Source organism: Artemia sp. Qi Xiang Cuo, chromosome 19, assembly GCF_049724085.1.
Source record: "Artemia sp. Qi Xiang Cuo chromosome 19, ASM4972408v1, whole genome shotgun sequence".
Taxonomy (NCBI): Eukaryota; Metazoa; Arthropoda; class Branchiopoda; order Anostraca; family Artemiidae; genus Artemia; species Artemia sp. Qi Xiang Cuo.
This window is the reverse complement of record NC_142812.1, coordinates 34196892-34212381: the sequence shown is the minus strand read 5'-3', so window position 1 is coordinate 34212381 and position 15490 is coordinate 34196892. Positions and strand designations below refer to the sequence as shown.

At 35.5% G+C, this 15490-nt stretch overlaps 1 protein-coding gene across 1 annotated transcript in view; it reads right to left on the bottom strand.

The window, feature by feature from the left end:
• LOC148940766 (uncharacterized) overlaps positions 1–15490 on the bottom strand; it is an 86732-nt gene that overhangs the window by 1210 nt on the left and 70032 nt on the right. Inside the window, exon 7 of the mRNA XM_089105069.1 lies at positions 961–1120. Coding sequence (XP_088961195.1) covers positions 961–1120 — 160 coding nt within the window. The remainder of the gene's footprint in view (positions 1–960; positions 1121–15490) is intronic.

Sequence of the window (15490 nt, the reverse complement as noted above, 5' to 3'; positions counted from 1 at the left end):
CTGATATTCTGTGCGCCGAATTTTTTTTCTAAAATTATGGGGTCAGTTACATTGCTTCCACCTTGGCCTTTTTTCTTGACAATCAGATTGTCGAATATAAAATCGGACTACCAAATTTTGATTTTTCTTGACTGATTCTTGAGTATTATTTCGCTTCATAATTTCAAGAACAAAATTCTTATTAGGATTTTGACAGTGACAATTTTACCACACAGCAAAATTGTTGACGCTAGAATGCCAAAACTGTCCAAAAAAATTAACTAAAAAGACGGACAACGGTTGTCCACGTTTTTTATATGAAAGTTACTGCTGTTTCGTTACTTTAGGGTATTGTGGGATGTTTTACTTGTATTTGAAACGGGCACCCGGGGAAGTGCCCCCTCCGCCCGTCCCCTAAAACTGCCTCTGTCTCTTTATAATCCAAAAAAACAAATTAAGAATGGGGTCGTGAAATAGGAAGGTTTCTGCTTATATTACTAACAATGAGTACCACAACCCGCAGTTTTGTTTTGCGAAGAACTGCGTCTTAACTAATCTGTTTGTTTTTTGGCAGGAGTGGGGTTTATTTTTGGCAAGGATAAAACTTCATTTTGTAAATTGCATTTAAATTTTCAATTTTCAATGACAGCGGGTCAACGAAAAGGTTAGGGGTGCGGAAGAATTAAGCCCCCTATATAAGGGCCCTATAGTCTGTGTTTATGCAAACCTACGCTCCTAGACTTCTTAGGCCTAGATCAAATTCAAATTCAGCACCTCTTCTTATCATGAGGTATAGCACCTTTTATGATAATAAAACGTATTTTAATCTCCACGTGATATAGAAGGCATGAATAAAACCCCTGATAAAGATAATGAAAGAGAGCCAATAGGAATTTATCCACTTGGCGTCAGCTTGCTGGAGTAAGATCGAAAAACAACCAGTGAATTATCGTATTATAAAAACATAAAACTCCAGCTTACCTAATTCTAATGATTCTTGCATAAGATTTTCGCCCGATTCAAAGATTTGTGTAAGGAAACCATGGCGTGGCATATCGGTAATAGTAATCTCGAGATCGCTTCCTGATAAAGTTGTTCCACTCAGTTTAAAATAATCACTTGGAAGATGAGTGGTCCCACCCTAAAAAGATGAGATCGGAAAATGGGCGGCAGAACTGATTGATGGGGTCTAGATAGGCCTACTAAAGTGTCAAACGCGGGCTAGAAAGGTAGGCCTATTAAATTGCTTTGAGATTTGTCCGATTCCGAGAGAATGTGCAATCCTGTCTAGCAGAACGAGTGACTGGAATTTTCTTCTTTTTTTTTTCACCATAAGGAATGCAATTAATATTGAATGCTTGGATTCTGAACTGGCAGATATTTAGTTTCATAGTACAATATTTTTTTTTAATTTTGGTACTGGTGCATTATGTGGGCACCGCGAAAGAAGTCAAATTTGGTCAATGCTAATGACATAAAAAAATAGGATGAATATATAATAGTTTAGAAAAAAAATTGGGCTATATATTTGCACATTATAGGTAGGGGCCTGGTTAACTTAAAGCATAGCATATATTAAATACATAACCTAACCTAACCTAGGTACCTCCCCCCCCCGTCTAAACTCCAAAAAACAATCTGTTAAATATTGTAACTCATTGAGAAACCAGGGCTTTGCAATCATTTATCTATAGCGGTTTCTTGCAAATAGCCCGTTTGACGGGTTTCGTGAATGGTATCCTTGATACAGTATATAGCGGTACCCGCATAATGCACCAGTACCTTAATTTTTTTTAAGGCATTCCTAAAACAACGTTCCTTGAGAACGTGCAATCCTGTCTAGCAGAACGAGTGACTGGAATTTTCTTTTTTTTTTCACCATAAGGAATACAATTAATATTGAATGTTTGGATTCTGAACTGGCAGATATTTAGTTTCATAGTCCAATATTTTTTATTATTTTTTTTAAGGCAGTCCTTACTGGACAAAAATTTGCCACATATAAGGATTCTGGTGGATCCTTAAACAAAATAAAAATAATGTGACTCAAACTGATTAATGTATCTAATAAGAATGACATAGAATAAGCTGTTGCACTATATATACTAAAAAATAAAAACACGCCCAAACACATCTATAGTCAATTGTTGCTTTTTCTTATTAGCGAATAATGGGACTCGATTACGTTTTCTCTGACATCAAAAGAGTTTAGAGATTGGCAAAACAAGTATTAACAAACCAGGTCAATACTGATCACCAACATCCGTTACGTTCATACAAGGGTAAATCAATTCCAAAAAACATCACCCAATTGACCTTTTATGCAAACAACGGCGAACATACAAACCGAAAATATATGTTGTTGTTTATTTCAACACACTTATCACCAGGCGGAAAAATTTTTGGTTTCTTTTCTATTTAATAGTTAGCTGCCGTTTAAATAATAGGTTTTTCATTTATGGAGAAATATGAGATTGGACAAATTATTTTTACTAAAATCCGAGAATTGTCATAAGCTACACAAACATTATAGTCTACATGATTTTTGTCTTTTTTGTTTTAATGATGACTTAATCTTTTTGAATTGAACATTACCAAAATGGACTGATTTCACTTAAATATATTATTGACTGATTCATTCATGAAAATGATACATTAAAAGAAAGCAAATGCCACCCCAATAAATCTCTTTGTGACTCATCTAGAACCCATCTATGTTTCTTAACTTGAATTTTCTGACTAAGAAGTGTCAGAGTTTCAATAAATTTCTTGTTACTTGTCCATCCAGACCACAAAAAACAGTGTTTTCTTTTCTCTAGCCTGTCAAAACATTCTGTCACGACGAGAACTAAAATCACGTGTTTCTTGACATTCTAGTTTTTTGCCACTTTTGTAACACTTGGCCATCCTTTGCCATCTGCTTTTGACACATCTTGCCACATAAAATGTTTGATGTTTAGACATTTAGTCGTTATTAGCATTAAATGGCCATAAACGTTAATGGGTCGATTATGTTCGGCACGAGAAATGATAGAGTTGTCACGAGCCAGTCCCGGAATAGGTATATCCTAAAATTGAATCCCAGTGGGGTAAACAGGGATTGCAGAGTAAGGCGATTATTTTTGGTTGTGTTTAATTTATGGTTCTCCATAATAATTTCCTCTGCATCAAGGGGTTGTTGTCAAACATTTTTACCTGGTGAAATTTAATGCGAAGACTGTTTCCTGATAGGGTATTTTCAATCAAATTTCGCCTACAGTAAATATGGATTACAATAATTGACTTAATATTTATATTATATTTATTTACTTGATCTCCTTTATCTTCTCCTTTATATCCATCAGATTCACCAATATATTTTTTACTATCAGAAATATCTTCTGCCATAAATTTTACAGCAGAAATATCTCTCTGACAGGTTTTTTCCACTTTAAGAATGTTTTTGTTAAAGGTTTTGTCATTAGCCTTCTTTCTTATTGGTTTTCAAGAGTAATGTATCATTAAATTAAATAGAATCCATCAATAATAAACGTCACCCAATTTTGAAAAGCTATTCTCTTTCTAAATACTTTCTATTTTGAGTGTTTTCGGTTTTGGCAGTTATCGTGGGTATAAACAATGGCAAAATTGCACAGGTTATAGCCTTATTTCCCCCCCCCCCATCCGTGTAAAATTCCCCCTGGATACTTTCCTCCAAAAAGACAATCCTCCCTGTGAGAGTTTCTCCCCGCATAACCCCCCCCCCACCCCCTACAAATTTCCGTATGTTTCTCAATAACAAATACTATAGGCTATGTAAACAATGGGGAGAATGCGTATACCACAACCTTCCCCAAGGGACTGTGGGGGGTCATGTCATCCCCAGAGGCATAGTTATTTTCCGTTCGAACTTAGCTGAACCAAATAACTATCTCAAAATTTGAGTCCCCACGATCAACAGAGCTAAATGCAACTTATTGCAATGACTAATTGAATAAGCGTTATTATTGTGCTCTATTCAGCGCAGTTTGAACAGCAAAATGAATCTGTGACAAAAAGAATAAAAAATCTTGCAAAACCATAGATCCGTTTTTTTTATTCAAAAATAGACAATAATATTAAAAATGTACAAAATACTTTTCTAATACATAGTTTGAATTCTTTTTCTATTCTTTATTTTATCCAGCGGTATTTGATCCCCATTGGAATATCCTGGATGTAACTCCTTTCCTCGTTTCCTCTTCTTTTTCGTTTTCCTGATGATGGGATGGTGATACTTCATGTAATGGATAGAATCACACCGGTTCGTTGCAACTAACAGAACATATTGTTTGCTTATACTAAAAGGTACATACCTAAGGGTTTATCCAGGATTTTTGTTCGAGGGGAGAGTGTTACAATAAAACTTTTAAAACGCATTAAAAATTTGCTTATATGCATTTTTGTTACTTTTTTAAGAGTCGGGCAAAAATCTCAATGGGGGGGGGGAGAGGTTCAAACCCCGTACCCGACCCCTTAATATGGCCTTATATATACTCGAGAGTTTTACATCCGTAAAAGGACGAATTGTATTTTATTAAGCAAGCAAATAATTATTGCAATAGGTTTCAATTAGAGCTTTTGAACGCGATTCAATGATTGTAATGGGCTATTCAAGGAAAAAATTACAAAAATCAAGTTGAATAAACTTCTTATACGCGTTTTAAATATATCAGTCATTTAATTTTGCAAACAAAAAGGTGTGCTTCAAACTCGACGATGGCATTTGAAAAAAGGGATAAAAATCCTGTATAGCCATCTGAAAATTGACCCAATTCCATATCACTTCAACAACCTAGTTTAACCTCTAACAGCAACTTTTTAAGACATAAAAATAATCTGTTGGTGGAGATTAGAGTCGTCTCCAATTCTTATTAGCATGATATAAATAGATAAAATTGCCAAAGGTAAATGTAGAATCACGAACATCAATAAATCAAATGAAGATGAGGTAAAAGTCGCCAGTCAATAAGCCCACGCCTTAACGATGGTATGTTATTTGCATTAAATATATGAATGAAAAAGTTATAGACTGATTCATGTAATTTGATTCAGTCAACAATGCCGTTTTTTTTTATTCCCTGATAACAGGGATGAAACTCCGATTGCGTTAAAGCTTTCTTCTTTTGTTTTATTTTATAAGAGTGGTCAAATTTGCCAAAGAAATTACTGATTTTCCAGTGTGTCCTTAAGAGACCTTCCAGAGTCATTCCCCCCCATTGTTATTAGGTATGATGGAAACTCTCGGGCCTAACTTTCCAAATTATACAGGAAACACATTAATCGGTGGTTGATTTTGTTGGACGGAAAAAGATTATTGTACAGTACCGTAAGTTTTTTAACAGTGAGTCAACTACCCTTGAAATCCCCATAAAGACTAAATGTGACTTACCCTAGACTTAAAAACAGATATTCAAGAGGTATATCTATTCCTCCAAGACAAAGATCAAGCTCTTATTCTCATCCCTCCCCGTACTTTTAGTTAGTACACCTTTTTTTCCTGATGACGTACATCAGACGTCGCTGATGTGCAATTCTGTTAAAATTGTACACAGAGTTTTTTTTATTTATTTATCCAACTCACTAAGGACTACTACGCACGAACTCAAAATCCCACATTGAATTTTACAGATGTTAGTATAACTATTTATTTATTCCCCTTAAATCAGAGGAAGCACTCTAGTGTTGCCTTAGTAAGGAACCACGTGGCTCAAATGTATTAATTCTTTCTTGCTTTCCGTGTCCTCCCGGCCACTTCGTATGGAAGTGATGGTCATACAAACTTGGGAGGGTGCTTATTCAACTAGAAATTGAAAGTTATAGTGTCCTTTTTCAAGTCGATAGTGATTGCGGGGCAACCTCATCCATGCACTTTTGTACTACCTACCCCTCTAGCCCCCAGAAGATCCAATCAGAATTTTTAGATGCCCATTTTGATTGAAATAGACGAAAGGTCCAATAAATATGCCTCCGATGACGACATGTCTTAACAGCACATGGGGAAAGGGCCGTAAATAGTACAAATTGACAATTGTTTACAAGTCTTATCAGAGGCAACGCTCTTCATATGAACTAGGTAGCCTAGCCATAGAAACTGAAGGGGACTCAAATTAATTGAAAATTAAGTATTTAAGTACTGCTAGGATAATTGCATGATTTCTGACATTGATAGTGTTGTTTGGATGTTTAGCATTTATATTTTATCCAGTATATACAGTATATCAGTAGTGATATTGAATATCACCCAACACTTGTTATTGGACCTTTCTTTTATTCTGCATTGTCATTATTATACTAGAGAAATCATAAAAGCTTTTTGCGGGCTTCCGGCATTGATTTTATCATTATGAGCAAGGGGATACAAACTACTATTTATAGATAGCACATAAATTTCAGTGGACGCCTAATGAGGTGGACAGCCTGGGCGCTATCCCCTGGTTTACTTGAACCGACACAGGGCAGAACACCTTAACGATTTTATTGGTGTAATTTTATTTTGTATATACAAATATCTTTCTTCTTATATAATTCTTTGAAAGGTTTTTAGAAGAGTTTCAAATTCTGGCCAAACGATAAAGTTTTACATTTTTCCTTTTTTTACAAAAAAAGCAAAAACACTTTGAGTAGAAGCTATAAACCTGAGCAGCCACCTAATTCCCCAAGACCTCAACTTGTAGACCTTATCAAAGCCCAGAACAATAATTTACAAGAGCTAGCTTTTTGACGAAAAGAAAATCGTCATTAACAGTTTGACAACTTATAAAAGTTTTATTTTAACAAAATTTTTGACTTTACGTTATTACTACTCCAACTACCATATTATCGCAGTACCAATCAGCCCTTATTAGCCAACACAGCTGAGGCAGAAGCTCCTCTTTTATTCACTTTATTCAAAGCTTCAATCTTCCCTCTTACAAAGGTCCCAACTCCCCCAATTCTTTTCTTATAACCTCTCCCCACCTATTCTCGGACGGCCTATCTTTCCTTTTGAAACAGCTGAATTGGCAAAACGTACAATTTTTGGCCGCTTATCAATCATAAAAGTGACTTTACTATATTAACCTTTTTTTCATTATAGAAACGGAAAAAGCTCCGTTGGACTGGAAAAGCTTGGCTCGCAAGCTTTTTGGACTGGCTTTGGTGAATTCCGAAACTATACAGTTTATCCAACGGAAGAAGTTTCCTTTTTTTTGCCGTTCTTGAATACAGATCCACATTTTATAAATTTTTTGTGAACGCAAAAACTGAGAGTCAATTATGTGCTTTAACGCCATAATCTAAAAACATAAAAATTAAACACGGTTTTATTGCTTTGGCTTCTTATCCAATTATAAATCTTTTAAACCCGACCAATAATTCAATTTCTACTAAGTTATTGAACATAATGATTGTACTTTAATGTCAAAGATTGTGTGACATATACCCTTACATTCCAAAGCTTGAACATTCTATTTATATTATAGTGGTAGTAAATAGATAAATGGGTGTTTCTTTTATTGTCAACTTGAGATCCAACTTCATCCTGCTACCAATAAATTACAAAACCGAACACACTAATAGTTATGTTTTTACAGCACTCAATAGATCTTAAGCCCCAAAATATCCAAACTGCCTACTTTTCCAAATGGAAAGAGATTTACGGATCAGTTTGATTAGTCTTAAAGGCGGTTCGAATTTGGACCAACCGCACACGGTTTAATCGAAACTTGCTTCCGTGCTCTGTTCTGCTTTACAAAAAGATTTATTTCAATGACAGGCTATATGCATATACGAGAAATAGGATCTCATGCTTAAACATCTTCAATAAAAGCTCGAACTTCATAAATATGTCTAAAATCTGCCGCATTGATCTGTAAAACAACCTTTCTCCATTGCTAGATCATCTTGTTCCTATATTGTTGGACCTATTTGATTCCACATTGTGTTGAAGCACAACTAAATGAATAGCACTGGGGCCAAACTTGCAATTATAGCCCACATTTGTATTCAAGAGAGAGAGAGGGGTGGGGGGGGGTTTGGAGGAATATGCAAAAGTTACTTACAGTCGCTATATTAACAAAACGTTAATTTAAAAAAAAATCTGAGGGCACAACGTATATTGGCAGTATCTTAACCTCAACCCTGAGAATCTCCTTAGTCTCAACTCAGGCTAGTAAACAGAGAGAAGGACAGGCCTCCCTCAGGGCATAACTTGAAACCCTTGCCCCGAGGGTTATGGGGGAGTAATCCTCCTCAAAAATATATTTTCCATCTGGAAATCAACTACGCTGAACAAAATAGCTATCTCAAAATTTTGATTGGATGTGTTTGGGGGAATGATGGGCGTGGGGGGGCTAGTTGCCCTCCAATCACTTTTAACTATCAAAAAGAGCACTAGCCACTCCAATTTCCAATCGAATAAGCCCTTTTCGAAGTTTCTACGACAACTCCTTCGATACGAAGTGCCCGACTGAAGAAGAAGAAAAAAAATACATTGTGCCCACATCGTTCTTTACTTAGGCAGCGCTAGCGTGCTGCCTATGATTCGATGTTCTAAATTTATGTGAAAAAAAAGACCGTTAAAAATTTAAAAAAAATTTATTTATATGCTCTTTACCTTAAAAAGACCCAGTTTCTTGCCCAGAGCACAGAAAGAGGCTTTATTTGCGCAAGCTCGGGCTAAGACTGAAGTTTTGGAGGGCCAAATCCACTTGGCACTCCAAGGTTAATTTTTTAGGGGGTCAGTAGGAAATAACCCAGCATTGAAACTATATTAACAGATTATCACTAGAAACTATTTTAAGAGAGCTTATGAATGCTTCAAAAGATTTCTGACGGAATATTGTGAATTTCCTTTCAAATGTTAGAACTGACAATTTTGTATGTTTCCATAATCTGAGAGAGTGTGCGAACACGCATTCAGGTCCCCCTCAGCTAAAGCTCCCCATAATACAAGTGTTGCAGTTAGTCTTTATGGCTCTAATCTGAACCTACGTCTTTGTTTAACTAAGAATTATAACTGTTTACACTACTAAAACTAATAGTTGAACACATACGCTTTTCTACAAAAGTCCCCCAATTAAAAATGTGACGGTAGCTAACTCTAAAAGTTAACTAAATCACTTGTATTGCAATCAAATGTCTCCTAAAAAGGCTCTATTTTTAATTCCGCAACTATTGCAGAACTGTGCGAAATGTTACACCCTACAATATAAACTAATTTCAAGCGAGCAGCCACTAGAAATGTTGGTCTATGCTAACTGACCGATCGATGACGTTGTTTACGGGAAGTTGCTTATGTTCTGGTAAATCTACGAGTCATTTAAGTAAACTGCACTATTTTAGCGTCTCCCTTACATCAGCTATAGAAAGCATTTGCACCACTATGTTTTAAAGCAAGAATAATAAGGAGCAGAATCAAGATTTCTTTTTTTGCAAGGCTTCGCCCCTTGAATATTAGTGTTTTTGAACAAATATTAGTGGGTTATTCCCATCCCCCTCACCGAAAATTTCCCCTGGAGAATCTTCCCCAAATGTAAAATGGAGCAGCCAAAGGGATATTAAGGCAAATAAATAGAACGAAGAAAAGAAGTGATTATGCAAATTCCACCTATATTCCAAAATATGTGTAGAATAGAGTGCATGACATAAGAATTCGTTATAACAAACTGTAAATAAGGGGTGACTCGCGCCAACAGTAACCAAAGCCCTGACGAAAGGAAATTTGATAATAATTAATACATAAAAAGAATTAGTTTTTTTGTGCCGATTTCAAATATACAAAGCTTATCAAATTTAATGCGGCACACCAAACGCCACAAATCTGAGAAAACTTGCCTACTCTTCAAAAAATGAGGAAAACATCCCCAAAAAGGCAAGTAATCGTAATGCAAATCACACCATTAGATTTGGTATATTAGAGAAACCTACTGTGGAGGTTTCAAGCTCCTAACTACAAAATGTGGAATATGCATTTTTCCCACAAGAAAGATCACGGATAAGTGTTGATTTTTTTTTTTTTTTTATGAAGTTACTTTTACTAGCAATATTACCCAAATCAGTCGGTCAAAATGACCAGCCAGTCTGTAAAACCCATTGACCCCCCTCAAATATTTTGGCCAGAGACACTTCTGGTCGGTACTAGACAAAGTCCACGGGAAGTAACTACCTTTTTTTTTTGGTTATTAAAGTAACTACTCGTACCTCTTAGTCCCAATCTGTTATCTCTGTGCATTTCCATCAGAGCTTAACTATTCTACAGTTACCGCTAATTTTATAATTCCAAATTATTTTTTTTAACCTTTATTTTACCCTGCTATGCTAAAACAACCCCGAAAACACAAAATAAAATAAAATAAATAAAAATGTAAAAATAAATACTACAGAATTAATAAATACTATAGGTAGAATTATTCCATAATTGCGTCTTTTATTCATTATTTTTATTTGTCATAATTAATATTTAGCTGTATGTAGGGGGAACTTTCCGGGAGGAATTTCCCGGTGGGATTTTCCAGGGAAATACGCCTAGCACTGATGTTAGTTACAGAAAATGGTCTGTATTAGCATTCTCCAGAACCTTTGCACATATAAACTGCTCTCATGTAGAACATTACATGATCTACTAATCATATATAAAGTTTGTTAATTGCATAAATAACTTAATTATTTTAGATAAGAGGGTTATTCGAGTTCCTAGCATCTTTCAAATTTGATGACAATGATCGGTTATGAAAATAAGGGCTGCATAAACTTACCTTATTGGTCACAAAAAAAAAGACCTACTAAGGATGGACATGGTACTAAGTCTCACTAAAAAAAAGAAAAAAAAAAGAAGCTATCAAATCTTCATTCAAACAATTTTAGTTATATAATTACTCCCAAAATACTACATAAACAAAGATGACTCATAAATAAAATATGTACTATATTTTAACCGGTAATTCTGTTTTTATGATTTATTATTTAAGCTATCATAAATAATACCATAATAATATAGCATAACAAGAAGAGACTGTGTATATTACGCAGCTAAATGCAGCTTTAGACTCTAAGTTTTATTTTAAGTAGCGTCACTCATGGTCTTCATTAAACTACAGGCCTTAATGCTGGTCACTTAGAGATAATTTTGTTGGTTAAGGTTTGAAAAGGAAACTGAGAGTAGTTGGCAACTTTAAACGACTAGTGACCATGGCTTAATTCATTTTTATTTAAGACACTCTATTCTGACTCACAATAGGTTTCACATTTTGAAACGAGAGGGGAGGGCAAAACAGTTTTTACACTTGTTATCATTTTGATTTGGTGTTAAACAAAAACCTGCAAAATATGGAGTAAACAAACTTAAAAAAACTTCATTTTTAAGTTAGGTCTTGTGACTTCTAATATATTATTAATTAAAGAAAACAAGTTTTTTTTAACTGAAAGTAAGGAACGACGTTAAAACTTAAAACGAACAGAAATTATTCCGTATATGAAAGGGGCTGTCCCCTCCTCAACGCCTCGCTCTTTACGCTAAAGTTTTTTATTTTTTAAAAAAAATATAGTTTTGAGAAAGTCAAACTTTAGCGTAAAGAGCGAGGCGTTGAGGAGGGAACAGCCCCTTTCATATAAGGAATAATTTCTGTTCGTTTTAAGTTTTAACGTCGTTCCTTACTTTCAGTTAAAAAAAACATGTTTTTTTTTATTTAATTTTTGAATGTTTTTGAATTAATGCAGGTTTTGATATTGGCTCACCATACATGAATAATTATAACAAAATTTGCATATTAATTTTACTTTTAATTGGTTAAATGGCTTTCTCGAAACTTGTTTAATTTTATTTACGAACGTTTTTATTAGTAATAAATATACGTAACTTACGAATTAATTTACGGAACGAACTTCTATATCCATAGATTTTTAATACGTATATTAGGGGGTTCGGCCCCTAGTCAATACCTTGTTCTTTAAGCTAAAGTTCGAATTTTGTTCCATTTCTTTAAAAATGACCCCTTAATCACATAGGCTGATAATTATAATAAATAACTCTTATGAAAGTACTAAAAAATCTTTGGCTTAAAAAGCGAGGTATTGACTAGGGGGTGAACCCAATCATATACGTAATATTTTCTGTTCGTTTTAAGTTTTGATGTTGCTCCTTAATTTCAGTTGAAAAACTTTTTTTCTATTTAATTTCTGATCTTTTTCTTTAATAATGATGGGAAATCCGGCGCCCCCTTCATAGCAATGTCCTTTCCCCCATAAAACTTCCTTCATGGAAAGATCCTCCCATATAACCCCGCGCCTCCACCCCTACATCTACCAGCGAAAATACCCCCGGAAAACGTCTCTATACTTCCCAATAACCAATACCATAGGTTAACATTGGGTAAAGCTCAAAACATTAAGAACTCCCCATGAGGACTTCTGCGGATTAAGTCATCCTAAAAGACATAGCTATCATATTTTCAACCATGCTCAACAAAATGACTATCTCAAAATTTTGATCGGGTGACTTTGGGAAAAAAATGAGCCAGTTGAGATTAAGCTTTGCCTTGGAAGAGGAGTTCCAAGGAACAAGAAAGGTGATAGACCTACTAGTAGGGTATCAAAGGATCTTTGTTTTTCATGGAAGTTTTAAAGAGTGAACGGAGTAAAGATGAGCTGGAGTTGATGAATGAGGAGTTTTTGAAGCTTGAAATAATTGAGAAAGTGGGAAATCTGCATGAAGAAATAAGAGATATAGATGAAATTTTGGAAGATTTGGGCTTTGTGATTTATGAGTGTGCTAGTGTGTCAGAGAAACCAAATATGAAAAGTAAAACTAATTTTTTTCTTTATAATGAATGTACCTCTTTTAAAAAAGAGTTGGAGGAGTTATTAGATTTAGCGAATGATTGCTCTGTAGAAGAAGAAAGACAGAGTTTGTTTTTACGGTTTAAGGAAAGGAGAAGGGAATATAATAGGCTGAAATGGAGGAAACAACGGGAGAAAATTAGAGTGAAACAGAAAGAGATAGAGAAGGCCTATATGGTATGGGATACAAAGCAATTTTGGTCAGGAAAAAATAGACAAGGAAAAGGTGAATTACAAATCCCTGAAGCCAGGGGCAGATCCAGGCTTTCGTTCTAGGTGGGGACTCTTACCGAAAAGAGTGGGGGCAGTGTCCTTTTTTCAGCCAAACAAGGTTGCTTTTTTTTCGGATTTTAATTGTCCCTGTCGGTCTCTTATTTAATGGAAATGGGGTTTTCATATATTACAATAATCCTTACAAGAACTGTGCTTAATCAACTGACAACTGTTTTACAAGAAAAATTCCAGCTTCCTGGCTCCACTCTTCGCAAACCTGTCAATTACCCTGTCAATGCTGATATCGATGTCACGATGCACATTAAGGAGGGCCAAACTACTGAGTCTAGTTTTCCCCATCTGTGCTCTGAGCCAGGTTTTCAGTTTGCGTAAAGCTGAGAAACTACGCTCAACAGATGCCACGCTCACTGAAAGAGATATGAAAATAGCAAGAAGTGAGCTGACATAAGGATATAGGCCTCTGTCACATGCCTTAGCAGTTTCTTCCGCTGAACATGGAAAAATACCTCCTTCTCTTAACCCGAAGCCATCTACTTCTTCACACATGCGCTTCTGCCAAAACAAGCGTTGCGCTGGTAGACAGCACGGTTAAGCCAAGAAGTTGACTGTACATGCTAGAGATCTCTTTGATGGAAGATTGCAGCAATCATCAGTACAATTCACAATATTTGATGGCAGCAGTACGGTTAATCGGATAGAGTTCGGTGTTTCTCTTGAGAATCAGCTCCTTTAAGTCACTTATGACTGAGTCGAGCACAGGTAGAAAAGCAGCACGTCGATAATATTATTCAGGCATAGTCTGATGAGGATTATTTCGATGAACCTGTCTTTGTGTAATCATTGGAACTTCAACAGACAATTGGATTTCATCTGACAATTCTTTTAATTGCTCGAATACTAATGCAAACTCATCGTCACACGTTTCCCGTCGCTTTTCCAAAACATCTAAAAGATTGGAAACGTGGCATTCGGCAGCACCCAAGTCCAAAGTCTTCTTCTGGAATAGCCGACTAAGAAGCAAGGTCACAACGAAAATGCTGCGTAAATACTGAATGGAAACCACGAATTCCGCATTATATAACGCTGTCAGAAGCGTCTTTGCTTTCGAAGCGGATACTAATTAGCTTTGTCTGAGTAGCTGTCGAGGTCTTTTTGGGGCAAGGGTAAATTTATTTGGAAATGAAGGATTGCTGCTTCCTGATGCCTTGAAGAGTAGGTTGCCACAGTTTATTTGTCTAGTGGGAAGATATTTTGATCAGTTTTTTTTTTTGCAAAAAGAAGAGAGTAGTTTTTATTTCTTATTTATTATTTTGACGAGTGTTGTAATTCGTTAATCTTGTAAGTTTTTTGTGTACATGACCATATTTTGGCTTGAAATATACGTTATCTTATCTTATTGCAAAGAAGTATATCGTAATAATTCTTAAAAACATTTACCGAAGAAAAATACAGCTTATGCTTGTAAGTTGATTGAAGAAAAAAAATTGACATTAGCATCATGTATACGACTGTCATCCGAACACCTGTTATCTTTTAATCTGCTCATGCGCTGTTGTATGTGACGAATGTGATGAGCAAACAATACATTTTCGGTGTCGCTTCATTAGTCCATTATTTTAGTAATTACTTCCCACTGGAGTGCACCTGAATAGCAATCTAATCAAGGCTCTCAACAAAATTTACACGATTCTTACCATGCTTTAATTAAATACTGCCTTATTCTAGGTACAACAGAAGTTTTAAACATAGACAAAACTAATTGCTCAAATTTAAAACTACTTTTATTTCCTCTCATATCTTTTCTTTTTCTTCGTCTCTCTCCCTCTTTCTTTTCATTTGCAATAATAATGAAGGTCACTTGAATATATATTAAATATAGAAACACGATTATTTTCAACTAAAAGTAAGGAGCAACATTAAAACTTAAGACAAAGAGGAATCATTACGTATATGAGGAGGGTTGTCCCCTCCTCAACACATCGCTCTTCGAACTAAAGTGTTTTAGTCCTTTAAAAAAGGCTTCTTGTTGTTCTAGTTAAACGACCCTTGTGTGTACAGGAGTCGTTATTACAGATTTGGAACAAACTTCAAACTTTAGCGTAAAAAGCGAAGCCGTGAAGAGGGGAAGCCCCCCTCCCACAAATAGATCCTCCAGACAATTCAATCAGGGTGAAAATTTACCCAGGATAATTACCCTTAACATCTCCACATGTGAAATTGGTTGGACTTAGTGTAGAAATCATAGCAAATTCCCATTGTGTAAAATCCCCCCTGAAAAGTTCACTCCTTGGAAACTCCCCTTCTATGGAAAATTTCTTCCGTGGAAAGCCCCCCCCCACCCGAAAAATATCTGCACACTTCCATAAACAATTTGCAAATTTTATAACTTAAGACCTTTCCCCGGGAGATATGAGAGGTCATATCTTCAAGGACATAGTTCGTG